This window comes from Cololabis saira, chromosome 19, assembly GCF_033807715.1.
Source record: "Cololabis saira isolate AMF1-May2022 chromosome 19, fColSai1.1, whole genome shotgun sequence".
In the NCBI taxonomy this organism is placed as follows: domain Eukaryota; kingdom Metazoa; phylum Chordata; class Actinopteri; order Beloniformes; family Belonidae; genus Cololabis; species Cololabis saira.
In genome coordinates, this window is record NC_084605.1 from 7,285,197 (window position 1) to 7,298,965 (window position 13,769).

A 13,769-nucleotide genomic window follows, 5' to 3' on the forward strand; every position below is an offset into this window, starting at 1 on the left:
TACATAAAAACTAAACATTTTAATGTGTCGGACAGGAACAAATGAAGAACCAGATATGTGTCTGAACCTGGAATAAAACATCTTTAGAAACATTAATTAACTTAACAGCTAATACGTTCAAAAATGTCATCCAGACGCTGTTAATGAACTTAGAGAGTCTGACAGACAATAGTGGACAGACTGAATGTGTAGTCGTCCAATATATGAGCTATAGAGCTCATTTACTAAATAACTTCTTACTGTGGCTGAAATCCATCAAACCAACGTTGGCTGCACAACATGAGTTTGTATGGATGGATCCACTGGTGGAGCTGCAGAGTTGAAGAGCTGAAGTCACTACGTCTTTATTGAAGCAGCAGCATGATGTCATTAATATTGATGAAGCTCTTTTTCACTGGTTCAGTTGGACTGTTTTAACCTGCAATCTGGTGGCTTCAGCTATCATCTTTTATTCTTTATTCAGATTGGAGAACTGCAGGTTGTCAGAGATCAGCTGTTCTTCTCTGGTCTCATCTCTGAAGCCCAACCCCTCCCATCTGAAACTTCTGGGCCTGAGTGAGAACGACCTGCAGGATTCAGGAGTGAAACATCTGGACCTGAGTGAGAACGACCTGCAGGATTCAGGAGTGAAACATCTGTGTGGATTTCTGGAGAGTCCAGACTGCACACTGGAGACTCTGAGGTCAGACACCATGTTTTAGTTGTGTGTTCAGATGAATATGATGTGAAAGTTGTGTTGACACTAATCTGCAGACATCAGGCTGATCTTCTACTGATCCACACTTACCATCTTACTGTTCTGAGTTGTTCTGAGCTGCTTTAGTCCACTAACAGTTTGTTTCCTCTTAAACTTCCTCTTCTGATGTATTACATAAAAGTAAACATTTGAATGTGTCAGACAGGAACAAATGAAGAACCAGAGATGTTTCTGAACCTGGAATAAAACATTTTTCAGAAACATGAATTAACTTAACAGCTCATACTCTCAAAAATGTAATCCGGGGGGGGCACGGTGGCGCAGCTGGTAGTGCAGCCGTCTCACAGCAAGAAGGTCCCCATGTTCCCTTGGGTAGCTAATGTGAACTACCCTCACAAAAACATTCACACAGTCCTGGGCTATACATGCCCCCTCTGGCCAACCGGGGCCCCAGATGGGGTGGGGAGGATCCGGCCGGAATAACGCGATCCTTCCACGCGCTACGTCCAGCCGGAGAAGCCCCACCCTGTCTGGTGAAAAGATGCGGCCTGCTCACTCCTCAGGTTAAGGAGGAAACCTGAGCTCAGTTCAGGAACTCCCGGGGTTGGATGGATGGATGGATGGATGGAGGATGGCAATGCCCAGGACTGTCACTTAGGTAGGAGCACTGGGTGATAAAATGGGGGGGGAAAACGGGATATAAAAATATATAAAAAATCATCGTCATCCAGACGCTGTTAATGAACTTAGAGAGTCTGACAGACAATAGTGGACAGACTGAATGTGTAGTCGTCCAATATATGAGCTATAGAGCTTATTTACTAAATAACTTCTTACTGTGGCTGAAATCCATCAAACCAACGTTGGCTTCATTTGACTACCATTACATTTTATTTCAACAAACACAAGTTTACCAAATATAAAACTCTCAACATGAAAAACATATTTTTCAAGACAAAAACTTCTAAACAGACAAATATGTACTGATTGATGAAGAAATGTCTCCTTAAAAACATGGAAATGATGGATATTGTTCATTTATTCATCATTTATGGGGAAAAAAACATTTTAACAAGTTCCAGACTGATATTTCTTTTTTATTTTACCTTTATTTACCCAGGCAAGCAATTTAAGAACAAATCCTTATTTGCAAATGCAGCCTGAACAAAGAGCATAAGCACTTTGAGGGGAGAGGGGAAGGGGAGTGCTAGAAATAAAAAACAATGTTATATTAAATTGCATAATACAATAAATATGTACAATAAATATAAATACAAAAACATTGAAAAACCTTAAGACATTGGGATGTGGCAAGTCGGCCTGATCAACAGGTGCAAGAGTCAACTGTAATTTGTTGCAGATTTTGTGTGAAGACAGACTGTGATATAAGGGCAGAGTTTTTTTTAGTGTTTTGTAGTGTGTTCCAGTCATTAGCTGCAGCAAACCGGAAGGCGCTGCGACCAAAGACTGTACAGGCTTTGAGGATGGAGAGTTTAATGAAATTACTGGACCTCAGATTGAGGGCAGAGTGTGACAGGTGTAAAAGGGATGAGAGGTAGAGAGGTGTTGGGCCAAGTATGGTTTTGTAGATGAGCAGGAGCCAGTGACGGAGCCGTCTAGTATGGAGGGTCCAGTCTACCAGGTTATATAAGTCGTAGTGGTGAGTGGTGAAGGAAGCGCCAGTCGCAAAGCAGATGGCGGAGTGGTGAAGAGTATCCAGTTTCTAAATGGTGGATTGAAATACCATCCTGTAGATGGTGTCACCATAATCAAATATGAGCAGGATGGACAATTTGATAAGTGTATGTTTTGGTGAACGGGTGAAAGAGGCCTTGTTGCGGTATAAGAAACTCATGCAAGCTTTGACTTTTGACTGTAGGTGCTTGATATGGGTGGGGAAGGAGAGGGACGAGTCCAACCAGAGGCCAAGATATTTGTAGCAGGTCACAAACTCCAGTTCAGAGCCGTCGGCACGGAGGATTTTGGATATTTTAATTCAAATTCTATCAAAACTGTTTCTGCCATTAAAAACTACATTAATCCCTGGAGCATCAATTAGTTTCCATATTTTGAGGATGATGCTGAATTATAATCTATCTTTTATTCTTTTTTCAGATTGCAGAGCTGCAGTTTGTCAGAGATCAGCTGTTCTTCTCTGGTGTCAGCTCTGAAGTCCAACCCCTCCCATCTGAAACTGGACCTGAGCAGGAACTACGACCTGCAGGATTCAGATGTGAAGCAGCTGTCTGATCTGGTGGAGAGTCCAGACTAAAAGCTGCAGACTCTCAGGTCAGTGGAGGTTGGACTCGGTCCTGCTGCTTTCAGCAGTTTCCTGCTAAAACCAGTTGGTATCAAAGAAAAGATCCAGTGTTTCCAGTAAAGCTGCAGCTTCTCAGCAGCTCCTTTCCTCAGTGAAGCTGTGAGACGAGAATGGTGACAGGCTGCAGGATTGGACAGAAAGACAGAGACAGCAGTCAGCCAATCAGATGGTCCAGATATTTGTTGTAGACCAGTATTGTTCTTGTGTTAACGTGTCCAGAACTAAAGGTGTATTCCAGCTGTCGTCTTCCAGGGTGTACACACACAGCTGCTCCACTGCAGCTCTGAACACCTCTGAAGTCCTGCTGCTCTTTACACTGGATGTGATGCATCACTGACTGACAGCTGATGGAGGGATTCTCTACAAACACTCGTTTATCTCCTCTCTTCGTTCTTCTTCCCTCTACAGGTGGAGATGATGAGAGTGACCAGGACGGATGAGTCGTGTCCTGATGGTCCACGGAGGTTGAAGCAGCACCAGTTTGTGTGGACAGACTCTGACTGGACCGTGATGATGATGAAGATGAAGATGTACATAGTTTCAGCTCAGTTTGTTTCTGACTTCAAGCGTTTTACAAACTTCTCATATATTCATGTATTTCATGTTCAGTCAAAAAGCCTTTTATTATCATACCTCGTTAAAAAACTGTGAAACAAAATTAAAGTGCTGCTCCCTAAAAACCAAATTAAACTTATGTCCCAACCACATCCGTGCACTCCCCATCCCACCAATAAATACCTAAACAGGAGATAAAAACATGCTGAGACAATCATTATCAACATAAACAGAATACAAACATACTATTCACAGGTTTTTGCACATCAGCTGATTAAAGTTGGTAGAATAAAAAGAAGAAAACAAAGTAAATGCACAGATCAGGGGTCCGTTTCACAAAACAGATTCAACAAACTCTGAGTCTAATCCTGAACTCTTAGTTGATCTACTCTGAGATCGGAAACTCTGAGTTTTCGGTTCCAGGACAGCGGTTTAGAGTTAATTTACTCAACTCTAAGTATTTTCACCTGGAGTTAAAGAGCATATTGCAGGTTAGAATTCTTTCAAAAATGATACCTGACCTTATGTGAAAATGACTATGTGAGAAGTTAATGTAGGATTTAATATGTTTTACAAGACATAAGGGCACGTATTCAGAGGAAAAAGTGGCTGATTTTAGCCAAGCTCGTACAAACGCATTTTTTTTCGAACACCGCGTCATATGACGTCACGCCAGGGAGACGTCTCCACAGCTCTGCCCCATCTGACTGCCCAGACCCCGTACACACGTAGCCGGGTATCTGCTAAACCGAAGACATTTTCCTACGTTTGGACCTGTCATCCACATGAAAACGCAAATAAACGAATGTTTAAAAAAACTCCGGGCAAAGTGAAGATTTTTGAAAACTCTGTTTATGTACATGCGTGTAGACAGAGACAGAGAGCAGTTCTGCGTTTTCCAACGTCACATTATGCTCCAAAACAACAACAAATCTGCTCTGAGTCTGACGTCTAACGTGCGATCCAGAACTGCAGATGATCCACCATCTGTCCTCCAAGCTATTTATTAAATAAATGGTCTCTGCTCTTGACACCGTTACACCGACGCGGAGCCTACGCCGTAGGGTACGCGGCGACGCGCTGCAGGGCTGCAGCAGGGCTGCAGCTGGGCTGCGTCGATTAACGCGGCAGCTCCGTGGTGGACACGGGGGGACTCCAGCTCGTTACCCGAGAATGAGGCGCCGCTCCCGGGGAGCTGCGCCGCAGAGGCGGCCCGGAGGCCGGATGACCAGATGATCTACAGGTTTGGAATGCTTATAAATGTGGTCGAAAATGCAGATCTTCGTTCATATGTGGAAGGTTTTTTTTTTTTTTAACAACGATGTAATGTGGATACTCATTTTTTATAAACGAAGGGGGGGAAATACGGGCAAATATTCGGTTTTAAAAATACCCGGCTATTTCGGATGCTTTTAATCAGAAAAAAGAGAAGATAATAAGCCTGTTTTCTGTTTAGAAAGTACAAACGTAGACAGATTACAAGTACTCACCAGTTTTTAAGGAGTTATTTTCGGAGTTTCTTTCAGGAGCACGGAGCAGGAGTGCTGCAGTGAATAAAGGCGGATTTATGGTTTCGCGTAAAATCGACGGCGTAGCCTACGGTGTAGGGTACGCGGCGCACGCAGCGTTCTGTGCGTCGCCTCGTAACCTACGCCGTAGGGTCTGCGTTGGTGTAACGCGGACCCATAAATCAGCCTTTTAAAAAGCGAGTTTCAGCTGTCAATCAAAAGAACGTGGGGGGCCTAACGGGTTTCGTAATTATAATGCTGTGGCCCGTCATATTGGTGTGAATACACATTCACAACCTCTTCAGTGTCACAACTAACATTAAGATCCATTATTTTTCCTATTGTTGAATTCACCGCGCTCCCTGGTGCCACGTCACTTCCGGTTCAGCTTGTTCAGATGCGGAAGTAAAATACTCTCACAAAAACAACTCCGGAGGTCACTGTAGTATATATTTATGCGTATTTCAATGAAAATTCAGTTCCTACATTATTTTCCTACACATTGATTCACAGGGGTCTCCAACCTGCAATATGCTCTTTAAGCGCGTGCGCCACAACTATAAAAAGCCAGCATCAATTGAGCCCCGATTCGACGAGTCACCATGGCAACCGGCGACAACAAAAGATCCACATACTTTTTTTTTTTTTTAAACATTATTTAACATTTCAATTTACAAAATCCCTTTGAGGAAACATTAGTTTGCATCTGAAGATCCACATACTTCACGCCACTGGAGTTAGAAGTGTTAATACGTGCATATGGCGAGTATGAGAGCATATTTCGGAAAAAAAACCACATTGTAATTGCCATACACCGTAATTGGGAATTAAAAGTTGCGTTCCGTATTGAACCAATACAGACACATATTATGCTCTTATTTATTTATGTAATAATATACAGGTGGAGGTCGGAAAATTTGAATATATTGCAAAACTTAATTCGTAGTAAATTCAACTTAAAGTGAAACAAATATTATTTCCCACTACATACAAAGTGAGATATTTCAAGCCTTTATTTGTTATAATTTTGGTGATTATGGCTCACAGTTTATGAAAACCCCAAATAAAAAATCGCAAAAAATTTGAATATATTATGAAATCAATAAACAATTCAATCATCAAAATTATAACAAATAAAGGATTAACATATATTGCTTTGCCTGTAATGAGACTATGTACTGTAATATACATGTATTACGTGGTCTGATAACCATCTCCCGACGAATATTTAATCCTCCGCGCATTAATTCTGCACCTTCATCAATTGTGTCTTCATCAAAAGGACATGCCATGTTCGTGACAATGGACGTCTAATATATATACTGACTCTGTTTTTAATGACAGACAGCAGAACTTCCCCAAAACTCGCCTGCTGACTGAATGAATGAGGAAATCAAATGTGCGTGTGTCTCTGAAAGAGGCGGAGACGCAGAGAAACTCCAGGTTCATTCAGATAAACCTGGTCCCGACCAGTTTAGGTTCAGAGCGTCTGTTACTACGGTAACTGACCGAGAGCTTAAGTTACCTCTCTTTGTGAAACAGGCTAGAGTTACTCCTCTTTCTCTGGTTTGAATTACCTCCCTTTGTGAAACGGAAAACTCAAGAGTTTTCCTCATTTCAGGGTTAACAGACTCAGAGTTTTCACTAAACCTGCTTTGTGAAACGGACCCCAGATGTTTCATGATCCTCCACACACCGAGGAAGAGGATGAAGAATTCCTGTGATTCCGCTTCATTTAAATTTTTCCATTTCATCCTGGGTTTTCCTGTTGTCATCGTGTTTTCAGCTTCGTCTGGTTTTTAAAGTTTCTCTCTGAGTCATTGATTAAGAGAGAAAGTGAAAAGATCAGTGAAAATAGCTGTGTTTGTACATGAAACGTGGAACACCAATGAACTTGACTTGGTCAATTAATGTTACTCAGTTTGTTCCAGAAATATCCTCAATGTTTTCTTTTCACTTGTATCCAGTTGTGGCTTATTGAAACACTCTCATGTCTGTTTGTGGATATTAAGATGATTTTTGAGACTTCAAGTAAAATTCTCCAGTAAAAGTTGGATCTTTTCTATTGTTCAGTTTACTGTCGTTAATAAGTCTTTGTGATTAGTCTCAGTACCAGGACCACCAACCATCACAACCCACTTTTAATTATTTTGTTCACCAAGCAGCACAAAGCTGACTTTTATTTTATATAAGACTTAATACAACATTCCTTTTTATTTATTGTTGTACAGATATAGATTACAATCTAATTTGACCACAAACTGCACAAAACACTTTAGTGAGTCAGATATGAAGAAAAAAGCAGGAAGTTTAAAACAACATAGATGAAGTGGATTTGATTAAAACACATCAACACAAATGTTCAACACTTGCTGATCAATAGTTCACTCTGATCTCGGAATGGAGGAATGATTTCCTGAATGTTTCTCTGTGAAGCAGAGCTACAGCAGTCTGTTGGAAAAAGAGCTCTGCTGATCCTGCAGTGGGTCATGTGCTGGATGGGATGAAAACCCACGATAGAGAGCAGTTCATCCAGAGACCTCCTGTCTCTGACTGTCTCCAGTGTCTCCAGATTGTGGGCCATGATTTTCCATCCTTGTGGATCCGTCTGTTGATGCTGCTGGAATCTCTGGAGCTGATGCTGCTCCTCCAGCACACCACATGGCACTGGCCCCCACAGACTGGTAGGATGTCCAGCATCCTGCTGCAAACACTGAAGGATTGGAGCTTCCTCAGGACGCAGAGTCTGCTTGGACACAGCGTCTGTTTGTCCTCCAGTCCAGTCTGCTGTCCACGTGCACACCCAAGTACATGCAGCAGATATGGAAGCAGAAGGACAACTTTTACAGTATTTTCTGGAACAGACTCTGAGAAACTTTAATTGTAAAAAGCAAAGTTCATTTCTGTGGCACATTTTACACAAAGACCAATAACGGTTCCACAAACTGCTGATCTGCTGGGATTTTCACACACAGCCATCTCTAGTTTACAGTACAGATTCACCGATACATCCTGTTGGTTCCACCAGTTAGAACAAAATTAATGGATAAATATTAAAAAATATAAGATCACAAACATACTGAGTGGATTCAACGTTTCTGCAATGAAACAAAACTAAATTTAAATGTAAGTGTCATGCTGAGTGTCAGGCTGTGTTTAATCGTTTTATTGTTTTGGAATCTTAGTGTAACATTTTATTTGCATGCATGTTTTGTTGCTTTGTCTAGTTATTGTTTGAAATGTAACTTCTGTTTTTGAGTTGGCATGCAATTACCTTTTGTTTGAGTTGATTAGACACAGCTGAACACAATCAACTGAATCCTGACAGACAGCTGCAGTGGCCAATAAACCACTGCAGGCTGGCCCCCCTAGACCAATGGTGAACGAGGGGAGGGTTTCCTTCCCCTTTTATATATTCAAGGCAGACATTCAAGCTGGGAGATTGAACAGACGGACAGAGGCCCATGAGGGACGAGAGTGGATGGACTGACGTACAGAGGCCCATGGGGGCCCAGGTGGTTGGGGAGCCCCCGGCGGACTCGGACCGGGGATCCCTGTTGGCGTGGGCCAACAGGGAGGGGGCACTGAGAGGGCACTGGAGGACAGTGAGCCCAGAAAGACTGAGACTGTTCATCTTTAACCTTTTATGGATTGGCCATTTTTAGAACAGTTCTATTTTTAGTGACTCCCCCACCCCTGATTTTATAACCGTCTTGGAGCAATAAATGTCTGTTGCTGCACCCCTGCTTTTTGTTGTGGGTTACTAAGCGCTGCTCACCCTCGAAAGTATTTAATTGGGGACTTGAACCACCCCTGTGACATTTGGCGTTGTTGGCAGGATTCGAGTTCGTGAGCAGTGCTGGGTACCCACAAAGTTTTAAAATGATAATTTATCCTGGTGCCCGTTTTTGTTGGGCCTTAAAGAAGGCCCTCTGCCCCAAGCCCTGAGGATGTTTTGCCCGTCGTAACAGTGATGCGACCTTTGCCCATATGCAGCAAGAGAGACCACCGGAGGCTACTGGTGGGGCTGATGGATGCTACTGAGAGCTGGCTGCGGCACGAGACCACCGGAGGCTACTGGTGGGGCTGCTGGACGCTGCGGAGAGCTGGCTGCAGCACGAGACCACCGGAGGCTACTGGTGGGGCTGCTGGGATAAGGAACCGCTGGAGGCTGCTGTTGGTGGACATGGGGATTGTTGACAGGGACTGCCAACGGTAAACTGTGGGGGGATGTCATGCTGAGTGTCAGGCTGTGTTTAATCGTTTTATTGTTTTGGAATCTTAGTGTAACATTTTATTTGCATGCATGTTTTGTTGCTTTGTCTAGTTATTGTTTGAAATGTAACTTCTGTTTTTGAGTTGGCATGCAATTACCTTTTGTTTGAGTTGATTAGACACAGCTGAACACAATCAACTGAATCCTGACAGACAGCTGCAGTGGCCAATAAACCACTGCAGGCTGGCCCCCCTAGACCAATGGTGAACGAGGGGAGGGTTTCCTTCCCCTTTTATATATTCAAGGCAGACATTCAAGCTGGGAGATTGAACAGACGGACAGAGGCCCATGAGGGACGAGAGTGGATGGACTGACGTACAGAGGCCCATGGGGGCCCAGGTGGTTGGGGAGCCCCCGGCGGACTCGGACCGGGGATCCCTGTTGGCGTGGGCCAACAGGGAGGGGGCACTGAGAGGGCACTGGAGGACAGTGAGCCCAGAAAGACTGAGACTGTTCATCTTTAACCTTTTATGGATTGGCCATTTTTAGAACAGTTCTATTTTTAGTGACTCCCCCACCCCTGATTTTATAACCGTCTTGGAGCAATAAATGTCTGTTGCTGCACCCCTGCTTTTTGTTGTGGGTTACTAAGCGCTGCTCACCCTCGAAAGTATTTAATTGGGGACTTGAACCACCCCTGTGACATAAGTACAACCGATGATTATTATTATACTTATTTTTAATCTATCATTTCTAGTTTGCACTCTCAATACGTTATTTTTTTCTGATTTTAGGTTGAAGATTTTTTTAAAAGACAACATTAAAGTCCTCTATAGTAAATTAAAGAATCAAAAGCATTAAAATACTTGTAAGACTTGAAAAACGAAGATGATTCGTTTGTCCAACCGAGCAGCAAACAAAGCTGCATGAAAACGTCCAGGAGAAAGCAGCTTCGTATGAACAGAGGTCTTTACTGCCGCCTTGTGGTCAGACTCAGTACAACACCAGAGAAACTACATGACAGGTGTCTCCTGGACATTAACACACGTGTCTGCAACGTGTCTATCGTCCGAGAAAAACTCATTCAATTATTAATTCAGGTTTTCTCCTCCCCATAGAGAGACCACATTAACACTTTAATGAAAAAAAAACAACAAATAAAATAAATCAACAAATATATTTTTCATTTAGGCTGCAAAACCTGACTCCAAATATAACGAACCCAGCCAGACAATGGTGAAGTGTACTGATGTTTCTTAAAGTCCTTTATTTATGTTCAGCCTTCATTGTTGACCTACTTTCAAATGCGCTAACCTTACTTCCGCCAAAATAAAAGCATCTCGTTTAATAAACAAAATAAAGGCATACAGGAACAGGAACCTTATTGATAAGAGCATTTTAACAGTTACTGACACCAAAGATATGTTAACTCCTGCTGTGGTTTCCTCAGCAGCTTCCTGGTGATGAGCACAAGGAGAACATGTGGACGACCATCTGGTTGTGTTGATCTTCATTTAATGAATCAAAATAAAACAAAAACTGACAGAAATAATTCATATTTATTTTTCTGTTGTAAGAAGTCATAACAGCAAAACTTTGAATATGTAATGTATGTAATGCTTTGTTATTCAATAAATATTTAGCTTTACTGAGGACTGAAATACTTCTGGGTACTTTAGGTTGAATGTGTCAAATGTGAGGTTTCCAGCAGATGTAGTCGATCATCAAATCCAAATCCTTAATTTCAATAACTCTAAATTTCCAAGCAGCATAAACTTAGTTTTGTCCAAATTTAATGATGATTTATTTTTATCAAACCACACTTTGCACGTTTTTTATGTATAGAATGAAGAGTTTAGGTCCCAATACTGACCGCAGGGGGACACTAAAAATGATATCAGAGCCACTCCCCTGATACCATAAAGCTCCAGTCTTTCGATGAATAGGTCACGATTTATTGTGTCAAATGCTTTTTTAAGATCAACGAACACCCAGACTGCAAATGTATTTTTGTCTATGGAGCTGAGGATTTCTTCTATTGATTCCAGGATTGCCAACGATTTGGAGCTTTGAAGATCTGAATCTATATTGGCTTTCAGAAAGCAGTTTGAGTTTATCAATAAATGTGCCCAATCTGTAAATAAAGTTTTTCTTAAACTTTAAAGAATAGTGGGAGTAAACAAACAGGCCTGTAATTAGTGTGTTGGTGTCTGTCTCCAGTTTTGTATGATGGGATGACTTTTGCAGTTTTCATTTCTTTTGGAAGTCCTTAGTGACAGATTACAGACAAAGGTCAGTGGTTGAACAATTGCCTCAATAACCTTTTTGACTATTGTCATATCTCCATCATCACAGGCAGTTGACACCTTGTTTTTACATGTACTTACAATATCTATGATTTCTCTCTTCCACTGCTGAGAGAAATATTAAGTTTGGATTTATTAATATCTCCCTCCAAACATCGGTTGATCCAGGATCACAAACTTGTTCTGCCAGCTTTGGTCCAACACTCACGAAATACCTGAAAATACTTGAAATTATTAACCACCTCATTCATGTCATTAATGATTTCATCATCATTGGTAAAATATATGATAATTCGTCTGTCTAGAACTTTTCCTAATGACATTGTTCAATATATTCCAAATACCTTTAATGTTCTTTTTATTCCTGTCCAATAATTGCTATAGTATTTCTGTTTTGATATCCATAAAATAGTTGTCAGCTTATTTTTATATTTTTTTTATATTTATTTTCAGCTTCTTCATTTCTATATTTTTTTTACAATTTTTTTATAGATTGTGTTCTTTTTTACAGGCATTTTACGATCCCTTTGTGATCCATGGGGTATCTGATTTGACAATTCCTATCATACAATAATTTAAAAGGTATACAAAAAAAGTTTCATATGCTTTATTTTAGTTGAGATGGAAGACGAGTCGGGAGGTGTTAGAGTGTAACTAGTAACACGACGGCCTGTTGTCTGTTTGGCCTCTCCGGCTTCACCAGCATCAGAACGGCTGGCCGATGCAGGAGATGGAGCGGGTGGAGGATCCATGCTGAATAACTAATCATGCTGCACAAATATGACCAGCAGTGTTCCTCTGCCACTCCTGCTGTTGTGTTTAATGACCCCAGGTAAATTCTCTCTGAGGCTCTTCGGTTTATTAATGACCTGAGTTTCATGTATTGCAAAGCGGCTGTCTGTCAGTTGTAGATTATGGTTGTGTAATTTGCACATTTATGACATGCAGTACTCTGAAGATGAGGAGCTCGCAGACATCCCTGTATTGTCATCAACAAATCCCACTCACGACCCGCCGTGTCGTCTAAAGTTAGATTTGAGTGTTAAACGCAGGGTACTCGCCAGTGTAAAAGGGTCTCATGAGAAAGCCAAACAATGTCACTCAGCTCTGCTTCTTCAAACGAAACAGATAAAGTCCACCACGGAAACCATTCAGAAAAGGACAAATACTAATTTTCCTTAGCACTCAGCAGGGGATTGAACATAATTACCATCATCTAGGTCCTCTCCAAACACAGTAGTCTGTTTACTTTGTCTGACGGAGAACCAAAAAACTAACGCTCGTCTTTAATAAGAAAGGAAATGGAGAAAAATAGGGCTGGGGATCGATTCAAATATCAAGAATCGATTCGATTCCGATTCTTAAGATTTAGAATCGATTATCACGCTTCGATCCGATTCGATTCGATCTTGATTTGGGTTAGTGTTAATAAAACTGTTTTTTCAGCTGTTGCATGAATTATATGACTGTAGTTATGCAACATATTAATACTAGTATGATATTGAGATTCAACAGCAAGTATTGGCAGCTAATGATGCTGTAAGGACCAATCAGCTCCCAGAATGCTGATAGAACTGCTTTCAGAAACATCGTGGGTCAGAATTACCAAACAGATCCAGGGAGGAAACAGAGACGGATGAAATCGGTTTTATTTTTTCCCCATTTATGAGAATTTGGTTTTTAACATTTATGCAAATGTAACCCCCCAAGACAGTATATAAAGCAAAGAAATATAGACAATTTATGCAATTATAAATGAAAACTTTAATGTTTTCATACCTTTAAATATATTAAAGGCAAAAACATGGCAGCAGTTATTCTCGTGTCCAACAAAATATTCCTTTTTTGGGCATAAACAAAAAAGTACCAAAAGTTGTAATGTAATGATGAAAAAGAACAAAATTATTATTTTTTTTTTTAAATCGATCTTTAGACATATGAATCGATTTTTAGGAATTAATATGAGAATCGATTTAAAATCGGAGAATCGATCTTTTCAACACAGGCCTAGAGAAAAACCCAACGTTGCCTTTTTTATTTGTAGGAAAAGTGCTACACAAATAAAGTTTGATTTGATTTGAATATGAATCATTAATTAATTCAAATGGCAACATGAAGAAAAGCAATGTAACGTGTGCTGTTACATGTTGATCGATGAAGCTGGTGT

General features: G+C 41.0%; 1 protein-coding gene across 1 annotated transcript in view; it reads left to right on the forward strand.

Moving 5' to 3' along the window:
• The window catches only part of LOC133419773 (NACHT, LRR and PYD domains-containing protein 12-like), a 125,318-nt gene extending 118,514 nt beyond the window's left edge, over positions 1-6,804 (forward strand). Inside the window, exons 12-14 of the mRNA XM_061709189.1 lie at positions 3,237-3,339; positions 3,426-3,524; positions 6,754-6,804. Coding sequence (XP_061565173.1) covers positions 3,237-3,339; positions 3,426-3,524; positions 6,754-6,804 — 253 coding nt within the window. The remainder of the gene's footprint in view (positions 1-3,236; positions 3,340-3,425; positions 3,525-6,753) is intronic.
• Positions 6,805-13,769: the final 6,965 nt, after the last annotated feature.